This window comes from Bufo bufo, chromosome 1 (genome assembly GCF_905171765.1).
Source record: "Bufo bufo chromosome 1, aBufBuf1.1, whole genome shotgun sequence".
Lineage (NCBI taxonomy): Eukaryota > Metazoa > Chordata > Amphibia > Anura > Bufonidae > Bufo > Bufo bufo.
The window spans coordinates 839,264,244-839,281,046 of NC_053389.1; the positions used below are offsets into that span (position 1 = coordinate 839,264,244).

A 16,803-nucleotide genomic window follows, 5' to 3' on the forward strand; every position below is an offset into this window, starting at 1 on the left:
AAAGAGACCACCCATTTCAATCAAAAGGACCAGCTCAATCAGACCACCAAGCTCAATGGAGAAGCTTGACAGAGACAATCAGACCACCTGGCTCACTGGAAAAGCCAAGTAAGATGCTGGATGGAGACAATCAGACCACCCAGTTCACTGAAGAAGTCAATCAAGACTCTGGATGGAGACAATCAGACCACCCAGCTCAATGGAGAAAACCGGCAAGATGATGGATGGAGACAATCAGACCATCCAGCTCAATAGAGAGGACTAGCAAGACGATGGATGAAGACAATCAGAACACCCACCTCACTGGAGAAGACCAGGAAGACGATGAATCGAGACAATCAGACCACCCAGATTAATGAGGAAAACCAGCAACACGATTGATGGAGACAATCAGACCACCCAGACCACTGAAAAGACCAGCAAGATAATGGATGAAGACAAGCAAACCACTCAGATAACTGGAGAAAACAATCAAGTCAGAGAGGATGGAGACAATCAGACCATGCAGCTCACTTGAGAAGACCAGCAAGAAGATAGATACAATCAGACTATCTAGCTCGCTGGAGAAGACCAGCAAGAAGTTTAATGGAGACAATAAGATCATCAAGCTCACTGAAGAAGACCAACAAGAAGGCTGATAGAGACAATCAGACCATCCAGTTCCCTAAAGAAGACCAACAAGATGATGGATGGAGACAATAAGATCACTTAGCTCACTTGAGAAGACCAGCATGACAGAGTGGATGGAGACAATCAGAGGGGTCATGGTCAGGTCACCAGGAGATCTCAAGGAGATGCTCTGGTTCCTACCAACATTACTTCTTGATAGCTGCCCCGTGTATATGTGCCTCTCATCACCTGACGAATGTGGCATCTAAAATCCTTGTTGCTGCTGACAATATACAAAGTAGGTGGGGGTCAAACAATCATAATAACCATTGTCCTTCCCCCATTCACTTGTTATCGGACCCTGTGAATCATCAATTGAATTGGTGCTTGTTATTGGCCATGAATCAACCCTAAGAACAAGGAAGCCACTTCTCAGAAGACTCCTGTATTGTAGTACTTCTCAAGCTGACCAACACACATGACATTCAGATACAGGATTTGTCTGGATAGCTGATAAACAAGCCATGAGCTGAAGGACCTCCAGCCATGGAGTATGACCAGATGTCCATGTAGAAAGTATGGGAAACTAGACAGGTAGAAGTCTGGAGACGTATAGAGGTCATCAACAGTAAAAGACTGATCATCAAATGACATAATGACCTGTGATGACCCGTGAAGGACTGATCCCTGAGGTGACCTGAGGTGACCAGTGATGGATTGATCCCTGAGGTGAACTGTGATGACCAATGATGGACTGATCCCTGAAGTGACCTGTGATGACCAATGATGGACTGATCCTTGAAGTGACCTGTGATGACCAGTGATAAACTAATCCTTGAACTGACCTGTGATGACCAGTGATGGAGTGATCCCTGAAATAACCTGTAATGAGCAGAGATGAACTGATCTCTGAAGTGACCTGTGATACCCAGTGATGGAGTGATCCCTGAAGTGACCTGTGATGTCCAGTGATGTAATGATCACTGACATAACCTGTAATGACCAGAGATGAAGTGATCACTAAAATGACCTGTGATGACCAGTGATGAATTGATCTCTGAAGTGACCTATGATGACCAGTGATGGAGTGATCCCTGAAGTGATGTGAGTTTAGTAACGCCACCACTTTAGTGTTTGGAGCTGCTGCACCAGCAAGGGATGCCGGCCACACTGCTGTGTTCTCCTGCAAACATCATGTTAGACTTCTAAGGGCATGCAGAACAGAGCCAAGCACCCCCCTCCAGTGAGAGTCCTGGAGATAATATTTAGTATTCAGTGCTTCACGTCCCTATATTACAGCAGCGGCGGCCGAGGCACAACCAGATGGCGAACTGAAGATAACTGGGGTTGTCTGTGTTCAGGCTACTAACCCCAGAAGCTGAGGCCTTAGGAGACTGGGTAAAATGGTATCTAGACTCTAGAGGATAGCAGGGCATCCTGCTTCTCTCATTTGGCTCCTTCGAGCGATTTCAGCTAAATACAGCTGAACATAAATAATGGTGCCATCCACATTGCTCGTTCAGTAAAAAGGCCTTGGACAGTAATGGTGTCTCAGGTTCACCACCACCTTCCTGGTATGAACAGTTTCTGACAAAGGATCCAAGAAGGTCTGAGGAGAAGATGCATGAAGCCTCATTACTCATCAAGAAATATCTGAAGGAAAGTAAGAGCCCCCTCCGCCTGCGACTCCCAGAGCAGCTGCTGCAGACTCACTGGGAGACACTTTCCTGCGGCTTTAACCCCTCATCATTATTTGGTGACTGGCAGTATGTGGAGTAAGTCAGCGCCTGCTGCAGGACCGGCCCTTAAAAGATGTTTCCAGATGAAAGGAGATGCTGAATGCGGTCAGTGGACACGCAGCGCAGCACGATGACTCCGCAGACTGGAAACATATGAGCGATATAATTCGGCAGATGATGGGGGTAGCAGGCTTTGTCACAGCTGCTACATGTCCCTGTAAGCTCGTCTTCTGCTGACACTAACAGACATCTCACAGAGAAAGCGTCTATAACATGGGTGCATGTGGCAGGCAAACGAAGGAGGAAGTTTCTGGAGACATTGGTGAGGTGGATGATGACTGTGTGACCATCACAACATATCCTCCTGTGTAGAGCAGAAGTGATGCCCTATGGTGGTATTATACAGTGGGGGAAATAATTATTTGACCCCTCACTGATTTTGTAAGTTTGTCCAATGACAAAGAAATGAAAAGTCTCAGAACAGTATCATTTCAATGGTAGGTTTATTGTAACAGTGGCAGATAGCACATCAAAAGGAAAATCGAAAAAATAACTTCAAATAAAAGATAGCAACTGATTTGCATTTCATTGAGTGAAATAAGTATTTGAACCCCTACCAACCATTAAGAGTTCTGGCTCCCACAGAGTGGTTAGACACTTCTACTCAATTAGTCACCCTCATTAAGGACACCTGTCTTAACTAGTCACCTGTATAAAAGACACCTGTCCACAGAATCAATCAATCAAGCAGACTCCAAACTCTCCAACATGGGAAAGACCAAAGAGCTGTCCAAGGATGTCAGAGACAAAATTGTAGACCTGCACAAGGCTGGAATGGGCTACAAAACCATTAGCAAGAAGCTGGGAGAGAAGGTGACAACTGTTGGTGCGATTGTTCGAAAATGGAAGGAGCACAAAATGACCATCAATCGACCTCGCTCTGGGGCTCCACGCAAGATCTCACCTCGTGGGGTGTCAATGGTTCTGAGAAAGGTGAAAAAGCATCCTAGAACTACACGGGAGGAGTTAGTTAATGACCTCAAATTAGCAGGGACCACAGTCACCAAGAAAACCATTGGAAACACATTACACCGCAATGGATTAAAATCCTGCAGGGCTCGCAAGGTCCCCCTGCTCAGGAAGGCACATGTGCAGGCCCGTCTGAAGTTTGCCAATGAACACCTGAATGATTCAGAGAGTGACTGGGAGAAGGTGCTGTGGTCTGATGAGACCAAAATAGAGCTCTTTGGCATTAACTCAACTCGCTGTGTTTGGAGGAAGAAAAATGCTGCCTATGACCCCCAAAACACCGTCCCCACCGTCAAGCATGGGGGTGGAAACATTTTGCTTTGGGGGTGTTTTTCTGCTAAGGGCACAGGACAACTTATTCGCATAAACGGGAAAATGGACGGAGCCATGTATCGTGAAATCCTGAGCGACAACCTCCTTCCCTCTGCCAGGAAACTGAAAATGGGTCGTGGATGGGTGTTCCAGCACGACAATGACCCAAAACATACAGCAAAGGCAACAAAGGAGTGGCTCAAGAAGAAGCACATTAAGGTCATGGAGTGGCCTAGTCAGTCTCCGGACCTTAATCCAATCGAAAACCTATGGAGGGAGCTCAAGCTCAGAGTTGCACAGAGACAGCCTCGAAACCTTAGGGATTTAGAGATGATCTGCAAAGAGGAGTGGACCAACATTCCTCCTAAAATGTGCGCAAACTTGGTCATCAATTACAAGAAACGTTTGACCTCTGTGCTTGCAAACAAGGGTTTTTCCACCAAGTATTAAGTCTTTTTTTGTTAGAGGGTTCAAATACTTATTTCACTCAATGAAATGCAAATCAGTTGCTATCTTTTATTTAAAGTTATTTTTTCGATTTTCCTTTTGATGTGCTATCTGCCACTGTTACAATAAACCTACCATTGAAATGATACTGTTCTGAGACTTTTCATTTCTTTGTCATTGGACAAACTTACAAAATCAGTGAGGGGTCAAATAATTATTTCCCCCACTGTATATAAACATACCAGGTGTCTAGGTACAAGCCAGCCCTTCCCACTGAGACAACCTACAGCCATCCCCAACTTCTCTTCTTATAGTCCTTACCACTGAGATGACCAACAGCCGCTCCTGACTTCTCTTCTTATAGTCCTGACCACTGAGACAACCTACAGCCATCCCCAACTTCTCTTCTTATAGTCCTTACCACTGAGATGACCAACAGCCGCTCCTGACTTCTCTTCTTATAGTCCTGACCACTGAGACAACCTACAGCCATCCCCAACTTCCCTTCTTATAGTCCTGACCACTGAGATGACCTACAGCAGCTCCTGACTTCTCTTATAGTCCTGACCACTGAGATGACCTACAGCCGCTCCTGACTTCTCTTCTTATAGTCCTGACCACTGAGACAACCTACAGCTGCTCCTGACTTCTCTTCTTATAGTCCTTACCACTGAGATGACCTACAGCCTCTCCTGACTTCTCTTATAGTCCTGACCACTGAGATGAACTACAGCTGCTCCTGACTTCTCTTCTTATAGTCCTGACCACCGAAACAACCTACAGATGCTCCTGACTTCTCTTCTTATAGTCTTGACCACTAAGATGACCTACAGCCATCCCCAACTTCTCTTCTTATAGTGCTGACCACTGAGACAACCTACAGCCGCTCCTGAGTTCTCTTCTTACAGTGCTGACTACTGAGATGACCTACAGCCGCTCCTGACTTCTCTTCTTATAGTCCTGACCACTGAGATGACCTACAGCCGTTCCTGACTTCTCTTCTCATAGTGCTGACCACTGAGATGACCTACAGCTGCTCCTGACTTCTCTTCTTATATTTCTGACCACTGAGATGACCTACAGCCGCTCCTGACTTCTCTTCTTATAGTCCTGACCATTGAGATGACCTACAGCCGCTCCTGACTTCCCTTCTCATAGTGCTGACCACTGAGATGACCTACAGCCACTCCAGACTTCCCTTCTTATAGTCCTGACCACTGAGATGACCTACAGCCACTCCTGGCTTCTCTTCTTATAGTTCTGACTACTGAGATGACCTACAGCCACTCCTGACTTCTCTTATATTTCTGACTACTGAGATGACCTACAGCCGCACCTGACTTCTCCTCCTATATTTCTGACTACTGAGATGACCTATAGCCGCTCCAGACATTTCTTCTTACAGTCCTGAGCACAGAGACATTCTACAGCCACTCCTGACTTCCTACTTATAGTCCTAACCACTGAGATGACCTACAACCGCTCCTGACTTCTCTTCTTATAGTGCTGACCACTGAGACAACCTACAGCCGCTCCTGACTTCTCCTCTTATAGTCCTGACCACTGAGATGACCTACAGCCACTTCTGACTTCTCTACTTATAGTCCTGACCATTGAGACAACCTTCAGCCATCCCCAACTTCTCTTCTTATAGTGCTGACCACTGAGACAACCTACAGCTGCTCCTGACTTCTCTTCTTATAGTGCTGACCACTGAGACAACCTACAGCCGCTCCTGACTTCTCTTCTTATAGTGCTGCTCCTGACTCCTCGTCTTATAGTGCTGACTACTGAGATGACCTACAGCCGCTTCTGACTTCTCTTCTTATAGTCCTGACCACTGAGATGACCTACAGCCGTCCGTGACTTTTCTTCTCATAGTGCTGACCACTGAGATGACCTACAGCTGCTCCTGACTTCTCCTCTTACAGTTCTGACTACTGAGATGACCTATAGCCGCTCCAGACTTTTCTTCTTACAGTCCTGAGCACAGAGACATCCTACAGCCACTCCTGACTTCCTACTTATAGTCCTGACCACTGAGATGACCTACAACCGCTCCTGACTTCTCTTCTTATAGTGCTGACCACTAAGACGATGACCTACAGCCACTCCTGACTTCTCTTCCTATAATCTTGACCACAGAGACAATCTACAGCCGCTCCTGACTTCTCGTCTTACAGTCTTGGCCACTGAGACGACCTACAGCCGCTCCTGACTTCTCTTTTTATAGTCCAGACCACTGACTCAACCTACAGCCGCTCCTGACTTCTCTTCTTATAGTCCTGACCACAGAGACAACAAACAGCCACTCCAGACTTCTCTTCTTATAGTCCTGACCACAGAGACAACCTACAGCCGCTCCTCACTTCTCTTCCTATAGTCCTGACCACTGAGATGACCTACAGCCACTCCTGACTTCTCTACTTATAGTCCTGACCACTGAGACAACCTACATCTGTTCCTGACTTCTCTTCTTATAGTGCTGACTACTGAGATGACCAAAAGCCACTCCTGACTTCTCTTCTTACAGTGCGGACTACTGAGATGACCTACAGCCGCTCCTGACTTCTCTTCTCATAGTGCTGACCACTGAGATGACCTACAGCCACTCTAGACTTCCCTTCTTATAGTCCTGACCACTGAGATGACCAAAAGCCACTCCTGACTTCTCTTCTTATAGTTCTGACCACTGAGACAACCTACAGCCGCTCCTGACTTCTCTATTTATAGTGCTGACCACTGAGATGACCTACAGCCACTCCTGACTTCTCCTCTTATATTTCTGACTACTGAGATGACCTACAGCCGCTCCTGACTTCTCCTCTTATAGTTCTGACTACTGAGATGACCTATTGCCGCCCCAGACTTTTCTTCTTACAGTCCTGAGCACAGAGACATCCTACAGCCACTCCTGACTTCCTACTTATAATCCTGACCACTGAGATGACCTACAACCGCTCCTGACTTCTCTTCTTATAGTGCTGACCACTGAGACGACCTACAGCCACTCCTGACTTCTCTTCCTATAATCTTGACCACAGAGACAATCTACAGCCGCTCCTGACTTCTCTTCTTAACGTCTTGGCCACTGACTCAACCTACAGTCGCTCCTAACTTCTTTGCTTATAATTCTGACCCATGAGAGGACCAACTAACCTACAGCCACTCCTGACTTCTCTTCTTATAGTGCTGACCGTTGAGATGACCTACAGTCGCTACTGAATTCTCTTCTTATAGTTCTGACTACTGAGGTGACCTACAGCCGCTCCTGACTTCTCCTCTTATAGTTCTGACCACGGAGAAAATCTACAGCCGCTCCTGACTTCTCTTCTTATAGTGCTGACCGTTGAGATGACCTACAGTCGCTACTGAATTCTCTTCTTATAGTCCTGACCACTGAGACGACCTACAGCCCCTCCTGACTTCTCTATTTATAGTGCTGACCACTGAGACAACCTACAGCCGCTCCTGACTTCTCTTCTTATAACCCTTCCAACTGAGACAACCTACAGTCGTCCCCAACTTCTCTTCTTATAGCCCTTCCCACTGAGACAACCTACAGCCACTCCTAACTTCTCTTCTTATAGTCCTTACCACTGAGACAACCTACAGCAGCTCCTGACTTCTCTTCTTATAGCCCTTCCAACTGAGACAACCTACAGCCGTCCCCAACTTCTCTTCTTATAGCCCTTCCCACTGAGACAACCTACAGCCGCTCCTGACTTCTCTTCTCATAGTGCTGACCACTGAGATGACCTACAGCCACTCTAGACTTCCCTTCTTATAGTCCTGACCACTGAGATGACCAAAAGCCACTCCTGACTTCTCTTCTTATAGTTCTGACCACTGAGATGACCTACAGCCACTCCTGACTTCTCCTCTTATATTTCTGACTACTGAGATGACCTACAGCCACTCCTGACTTCTCTTTTTATAGTTCTGACTACTGAGATGACCTACAGCCGCTCCTGACTTCTCCTCTTATAGTTCTGACTACTGAGATGACCTATAGCCGCCCCAGACTTTTCTTCTTACAGTCCTGAGCACAGAGACATCCTACAGCCACTCCTGACTTCCTACTTATAATCCTGACCACTGAGACGACCTACAGCCACTCCTGACTTCTCTTCCTATAATCTTGACCACAGAGACAATCTACATCCGCTCCTGACTTCTCTTTTTACAGTCTTGGCCACTGAGACGACCTACAGCCGCTCCTGACTTCTCTTTTTATAGTCCGGACCACTGACTCAACCTACAGTCGCTCCTGACTTCTTTGCTTATAGTCCTGACCCATGAGAGGACCAACTAACCTACAGCCACTCCAGACTTCTCTTCTTATAGTGCTGACCGTTGAGATGACCTACAGTCGCTACTGACTTCTCTTTTTATAGTTCTGACTACTGAGGTGACCTACAGCCGCTCCTGACTTCTCCTCTTATAGTTCTGACCACAGAGAAAACCTACAGCCGCTCCTGACTTCTCTTCTTATAGTCCTGACCACTGAGACGACCTACAGCCGCTCCTGACTTCTCTTCTTATAGCCCTTCCAACTGAGACAACCTACAGCCGTCCCCAACTTCTCTTCTTATAGCCCTTCCCACTGAGACAACCTACAGCCGCTCCTGACTTCTCTTCTTATAGCCCTTCTAACTGAGACAACCTACAGCCGTCCCCAACTTCTCTTCTTATAGCCCTTCCCACTGAGACAACCTACAGCCGTTCCTGACTTCTCTTCTTATAGTCCTTACCACTGAGATGACAAACAGCCGCTCCTGACTTCTCTTCTTATAGTCCTGACCACTGAGATGTCCTACAGCCGCTCCTGACTTCTCTTTTTATAGTCCTTACCACTGAGATGACCTACAGCCGCTCCTGACTTCTCTTCTTATAGTCCTTACCACTGAGATGACCAACAGCCACTCCTGACTTCTCTTCCTTTAATCCTTACCACTGAGATGACCTACAGCCCACCCCCAACTTCTTTTCTAATAGTCCTGACCACTGAGATGACCTACAGCTGCTCCTGACATCGCTTCTTATAGTCCTGACCACTGAGACAACCTACAGCCGCTCCTGACTTCTCTTCTTATAGTCCTGACCACTGAGATGACCTACAGCCGCTCCTGACTTCTCCTCTTATACTTCTGACCACTGAGACAACCTACAGCCGCTCCTGATTTTTCTTATTATAGTCCTGACCACTGAGACAACCAACAGCCGCTACTGACTTCTCTTCTTATAGTGCTGACCACTGAGACAACCTACAGCCGCTCCTGACTTCTCTTCTTAAAGTCCTGACCACTGAGATGACCTACAGCCACTCCTGACTTCTCTTCTTATAGTCTTGACCACTGAGATGAACTACAGCCGCTCCTGACTTCTCCTCTTATAGTTCTGACCACTGAGACAACCTACAGCTGCTCCTGACTTCTCCTCTTATAGTTCTGACTACTGAGATGACCTACAGCAGGCATCCTCAAACTGTGGCCCTCCAGCTGTTGTAAAACTACAACTCCCACAATGCCCTGCTGTAGGCTGATAACTGTAGGCTATTCGGGCATGCTGGGAGTTGTAGTTTTGCAACAGCTGGAGGGCTGCAGTTTGAGGATGCCTGACCTACAGCCACTCCTGACTTCTCCTTTTATAGTTCTGACTACTGAGATGACCTACAGCCGCTCCTGACTTCTCCTCTTATAGTTCTGACTACTGAGATGACCTATAGCCGCTCCAGACTTTTCTTACAGTGCTGAGCACAGAGACATCCTACAGCCGCTCCTGACTTCCTACTTATAGTCCTGACCACAGAGATGACCTACAGCTGCTCCTGACTTCTCTTCTTATAGTCCTGACCACTGAGATGACCTACAGCCTCTCCTGACTTCACTTTTTATAGTCTGGACCACTGACTCAACCTACAGTCGCTCCTGACTTCTTTGCTTATAGTCCTGACCCATGAGAGGACCAATTGACCTACAGCCACTCCTGACTTCTCTTCTTATAGTACTGACTGCTGAGATGACCTACAGCTGCTCCTGACTTCTCTTCTTATCGATCTGACCACGGAGACGACCTAAAGCCGCTCCTGACTTCTCTTCTTATAGTCCTGACCACTGAGATGACCTACAGTCGCTCCTGACTTCTCTTCCTATAGTCTTGACCACAGAGACAACCAACAGTCGCTCCTGACTTCTCTTCTTATAGTTCTGACCACAGAGACAACCTACAGCCGCTCCTGACTTCTCTTCCTATAGTCTTGACCACAGAGATGACCTACAGCCTCTCATGACTTCTCTTCCTATAGTCTTGACCACTGAGACAACCTACAGCCGCTTCTGACTTCTCTTCTTATAGTCCTTACCACTGAGAGGCATTTCGGTATGCATTCCGTCAGGGAATTGCGTTATGGTCCGTGGTGACAGAATCCATAACGCAATTCAGCATATATCCCAACCCGAACTTTAAAATATGAAGTTCGCTCCTCCCTAATGTGAACCTACCCTTAAAGTAATGAACATGATTCACTATATGGCGCCTCTATAATAAAGCACCATATACCAGAACATAGCACAAACTGATATAAAATCACATAATATCCCTCTTATCTCACCCCAAGCCTCTATAGATAACTGGTGGAAGCCAGAGACTGGCCAATATACTACACGGCCCAAAGTATCTGCACATCTCCCAGCACCTTCCAAGCCACGACTAAAGTGTCATATTTTGAAATTCGTTGACGCTTCGTTTACTGGTAAAAGGTGAATTGCGTTATGGATTCCGTTACCACGGACCATAACGCAATTCTATGATGGAATCCATAACAGAATTCATTCCGTCATAATAGAAGTCTACGGGCTGTAAACCGGATCCGTCCTGTTTCCGTTATGCAGGGGAGTCCTCTAAAGGCATTCTGTTCTGCATTCCGTCATAGAATTGCGTTATGGTCCGTGGTAACAGAATTCATAACGCAATTCACCTTTTACCAGTTAGAAGTGCAAACGAATTTCAAAACCAGAAATTCGCTCATCTCTAATAGAGACCTCAGTGAACTTTACTGTGGTCATTGAATTACACTGGCACGTTATGGAGTGTAGACATCTAGAAACGAGACATCGGAGGACCATCAGATTATGGAACATGAAGCTGGAAAGAATCTGTCCACAACTTCAGTGGCAGGAGCTTCCAGGATAAACAGCGATCACTGTGCATGAAAGGCAGAAAATCCTTCACCATCAGACACCTGAACCCATTTACCATTCGGCAGGATGATGGCTGAGTCCCGGACTGGGCAATGGAAGGAGAAGGCACAACTCTATTGTGCAGGACAGATAATGGTCAGAAATAAAAACTGCACCAGCAGACCCCCTCACCAGCAGACCTCCTTACCAGCAGACCTCCTCACCAGTAGATCCCCTAACCAGGAGATCTCCTCACCAGCAGACCCCCTAACCAGGAGACCTCCTCACCAGCAGACCCCCTAACCAGGAGACCTCCTCACCAGCAGACCTCCTCACCAAAAGACCCTCTCACCAGCAGACTCCCTCACCAGCAGACCTCCTCACCAGAAGACCTACTCACAAAAGACCCTCTCACCAGCAGACCTCCTCTCCAGCAGACCTCCTCACCAGCAGAGCTCTTAACCAGCAGACCTCCTCACCAGAAGACCTCCTCACCAGCAGACACCTCAGTAGGAAATCTCCTGACCAGGACATCTCATCAGCAGACCTCCCACTAGCTAAATTCCTCACCAGCAGACCTCCTCACTAGCAGATGTTCTCACCAGAACACCCCTCACCAGCAGACCTCCTCAGCAGCAGACCTCCTTACCAGAAAATCCCTCACCAGCAGACCTCCTCACCAGCAAACCTCCTCAGCAGCAGCAGATCTCCTCACCAGAACACCCCTCACCAGCAGACACCTCACTAGGAAATCTCCTGACCAGGACATCTCATCAGCAGACCCTCCACTAGCAGAACCCCTCACTAGCTGAACTCCTCACCAGCAAACCTCCTCACTAGCAGATGTTCTCACCAGAACACCCCTCACCAGCAGACCTCCTCAGCAGCAGACCTCCTTACCAGAAAATCCCTCACCAGCAGACCTCCTCACCAGCAAACCTCCTCAGCAGCAGCAGATCTCCTCACCAGAACACCCCTCACCAGCAGACACCTCACTAGGAAATCTCCTGACCAGGACATCTCATCAGCAGACCCTCCACTAGCAGAACCCCTCACTAGCTGAACTCCTCACCAGCAAACCTCCTCACTAGGAGATGTTCTCACCAGAACACCCCTCACCAGCAGATCTCCTCACCAGAACACCCCTCACCAGCAGACCTCCTCACTAGGAGATGTTCTCACCAGAACACCCCTCACCAGCAGATCTCCTCACCAGAACACCCCTCACCAGCAGACCTCCTCACCAGCAGACACCTCACTAGGAAATCTCCTGACCAGGACATCTCATCAGCAGACCCTCCACTAGCAGAACCCCTTACCAGCTGAACTCCTCACCAGAAAACCTCCTCACTAGGAGATGTTCTCACCAGAACACCCCTCACCAGCAGACCTCCTCAGCAGCAGATCTCCTAACCAGCAGACCTCCTCACCAGAACACCCCTCACCAGCAGACCTCCTCAGCAACAGATCTCCTCACCAGCAGACCTCCTCACCAGAACACCCCTTACTCCGTAGTGCTTCCGTGGGGTTCCGATCCGTGCTTCCGTTCCGCATCTCCGTGATTGCGGACCCATTCAAATGAATGGGTCCGCATCCGTGATGCGGAGTGCACACGGGCCGTTGCCGGTGTATTGCAGACCCGCCATATGCGGGCCACAGTATGGCCACGGGCACACAACGTTCGTGTGCAAGAGGCCTGAGTCAGTAATGAAGGGATGGGCACATGGAGAGGGCACATACTTATGGTCATATAGAGAGCTGCTGTCTCTTCATACTAAGGAATAATCTGGGAATGTGCTGACTGCCTGAAATGTCCAGCGATTCTACCGCAGCAGCAAAAACCTCTCCCAGGGGACTGAATGTAATTAAAAAACCTTCTCCAGAAGTCACATGACCCAACAAACCCCCCCCCCGCAGATCAGCCGCAGATATTAAAGCATTTACTGTATTATACCCGTCATCCCAGACATCAGGACTGCATCCACACCACATACTACCGCTATCACTGCTGACAACCTGCCTGTATATCAGGTCTGAGAGGTAGTCACAGCCCCGCCCCCTGCTGATGACATCACTGATATAATGACATGTGATCAGACATGAGATCACACACCTTATACTACAGGAGCATCTATTACTGCTGACAACCTGCCTGTATATCCTGTCTGAGAGGTAGTCACAGCCCCGCCCCCTGCTGATGACATCACTGATATAATGACATGTGATCAGACATGAGATCACACACCTTATACTACAGGAACATCTATTACTGCTGACAACCTGCCTGTATATCCTGTCTGAGAGGTAGTCACAGCCCCGCCCCCTGCTGATGACATCACTGATATACTGACATGTGATCAGACATGAGATCACACACCTTATACTACAGGACCATCTATTACTGCTGACAACCTGCCTGTGTATCATGTGCGAGGGGTTGTCACAGGCTGTATATAGTAGTGTACCCCGCTATGTATATTCAGGTGTGTGGCGGTCACATACACTTTCTACATTGGTCACCCGTTCACCTGCCTCTACGGATATGGTGTCTGGACGTTATATGATGTTTATGTGGCAGTTTCCTCGGCACTTACTCCTCTCCGCAGTGTGTGTGAGCAGTGGGTATAGCAGAGCTGTAGAGCTACACGGTCACATCACGTGCACATGACTACACATATGTGCTCACCGTCTTCCAGGGGGACGTAGATGTTGAGGTACAGGCAGTCTTCGCTCTGGTTTTGTACATATCCGGCCACCACGTCCATGTTCTCGGTGAACCACAGAGGCAGCATGATCCCGGGTAACATTCCATGTAGGTTTTGTGGACACACGGGGGCAAAGGTTGTAGCGTTCCTAATCTCGGTCCAGGACGCCGGGGCTTCGGGCGGCTGGAACCTGCGCTCTCCGATGGGAGGGGTGGCATAAGGGATCCCCAAATACTGCACCACCGGGCCCAGGATCTCGTTATTTAGATCCTTCTTCACTCCACGCAGTTTCCCATAGTTGGTGTTCACTACCGGATATTTCTCGTCCACTTTCTGCCCTGCCGCAGGACACGCGGCTAGGAGCCACAGCATCAGCGGAGCCCGGAGATCTGGCGCCATCAGGGAGAATGCAGCAAGATGGCGGCAGAAACACTCTTGCCCGAGAAAGAAAACTTTCAGAAGAAAAGGCAAAAAAAAAAACTGAAAATTTACCCCAAAAAGATAAAAAAATTCAGACGAAGTAAAAAAGGCAAAAAAATAGAATCCAATTCAGCTAGAAGGGTCAGCGTGACAGGGTCATGGATGTGGACGACCACGCCAGGAGAGACGTGGCACACATATCGGGATACCACACTCTCATCCAACTGTAGCGGAGGGAAGAGTGGCAGACATCTGCAGGACGGGAGTCGGGGCCACCGCTCTGTTACGTTCCATCTCTGAGCCGGGCACAGCTACCGCCAGATCTCCTCAAGTAGGACATCGAAGAACCTGGAATGAGACAAGAGGACGAGTCAACGTCAGAGAGAGAAGTGGTCGGGGAGCGAGATCTGCCGCCAGCCGTCCAGTGCACTGTGAGCGCCGTACACGTCGTCACCCTGATCAGTGTCATCGCCATCACTTTGTGTCACAGGATTTACACTTTCCTGTGCTAGGAACATTCTGAGGCGTTCTTCTAATGAGGCTCGGAGCAGTCAGGGATGAACCTGTACATCAGCCGCCCTCCACCTCGTCGCTCTGCCGTCTCCATCCCCCCCCGCTCTTCCTGATCATAATAACAGGAACATTTACTTCATTAAACTTGTCCTTCTGTTTATAGTCTGCAATCCGACAATTACAGAAACAAACTTATAATTAGTGGATGTGCGGGAGACGGAGGGGGATCGAGCGGGGGGCTGCCTACTAACCAGAGGAAGGAGGGAGACGTGTACAGGAGAGGCTGCAAAGGAGGTATGTAGGGGCTCATTAGCTGTTCACGGTTGTTCCTATTAGCATTTCTATGGTAGTGTTCCACATCAGTCACCCCGAGATCTCCCAGGTGGGGCGGATATTCAGCCTGCGGACTGGAGAGACCTCGGACTTCCACCAGATTAAGGAGCAACTGACTGCAACACAAACTAATGGTGGCCAACTCATGACTCCACCATATACACACACAACTGGCTCAGCCGACCATGCATGTTCATCTGTCCTCCAGACCCATTTGGCAGGTTAGAGAATCACGAATACACCACACATATTAAATCATCAACCGACCCCATGGAGGAAGACAGAGGGGACTGGAAGAGGACTGAGGAGCCTAGAAGAGGACAGAGGAGCTTGAAAGAGGACTGAGGGGTCTGGAGGAGGACACAAGGGTCTGGAGAAGGAAAGAAGGGCCTGGAGAATAACATATGGGACTCGAGAACAGAGGGCCCTGGAGGAGGAAAGAGGGGTCTGGAAGAAGACAGAGGGGTTTGGAGGACGACAGAGGGGTGTGGAGGAGGACAGAGGGGCCTGAAGGAGGAGACAGAAGGGTGAGGAGGAGGACAGAGGGGCCTGGAGGAAGACAGGGGGGCCTGGAGGAAGAAAGAGGGGTCTGAAGGAGGACACAGGGGTCTGGAGAAGAACAGAATGGCCTGGAGAATGACAGAAGAGCCTGGAGAACAGAGGGCCCTGGAGGAGGAGAGAGGGATCTGGAAGAAGACAGAGGGGTTTGGAGAATGACAGATGGGTGTGGAGGAGGACAGAGGGATGTGGAGGAGGACAGAGGGGCCTGAAGGAGGATACAGGAGTCTGGAGGAGGACATAAGGGCCTGGAGAAGGACAGAAGGGCTTAGAGGAAGACAAAGGGGCCTGGAGGAAGACAGAGTGGCCTGGAGGAGAACAGAGGAGTCTGGAAGAGGACTGAGGAGCCTAAAAGAGGACAGAGGGGCCTGGAAGAGAACAGATGAGCCTGAAAGATGACATAGGAATCTGGAGGAGGACTAAGGGGTTTGGAAGAGGACAAAGTGGTCTGGAGGAGGAAAGAGGGGTCTGGAGGAGGACAGAGGGGTCTGGAAGAGGACAGAGGAGCCTGAAAGAGGACAGAGGGGTCTGGAGGGAGGACAGAGAAGTCTGGAGGAGGACTGAGTGGTTTGGAAGAGGACAAAGAGGTCTGGAAGAGGACATTGGGGTCTGGAGGTGGACCTTAGACTACCACCAGATTAAAGAGCCACTAACTGCAACACTAACTAATGGTGGACAACTACTGACTCCACCATATACCAGAGGTATTAAACCCCTTCCGGAAAGCTTTCTGTCCTCCAGACCCATCTAGCAGTGGCACGCAGGTTGGAGAATCACGAATGCACCACACATATTAGATCATTGACCGACCCCATGGAAGAAGACAGAGGTGGCTGGAAGAGGACTGAGGAGCCTAGTAGAAGACAGAGGAGCCTGGAAGAGGACAGAGGAGCCTGGAAGAGGATATGGGGGGTCTGGAGGAGGTAAGAGAGGTGTGGAGGAGGACAGAGGGACCTG

The 16,803-nt window shown here is 48.8% G+C and overlaps 1 protein-coding gene across 1 annotated transcript in view; it reads right to left on the reverse strand.

Moving 5' to 3' along the window:
- NLGN2 (neuroligin 2) overlaps positions 1-14,662 on the reverse strand; it is an 85,802-nt gene extending 71,140 nt beyond the window's left edge. The window contains exon 1 of the mRNA XM_040415367.1: positions 14,004-14,662. Within this exon, the coding sequence (XP_040271301.1) occupies positions 14,004-14,421 (418 nt within the window). The 5' untranslated portion in view covers positions 14,422-14,662. The remainder of the gene's footprint in view (positions 1-14,003) is intronic.
- Positions 14,663-16,803: the final 2,141 nt, after the last annotated feature.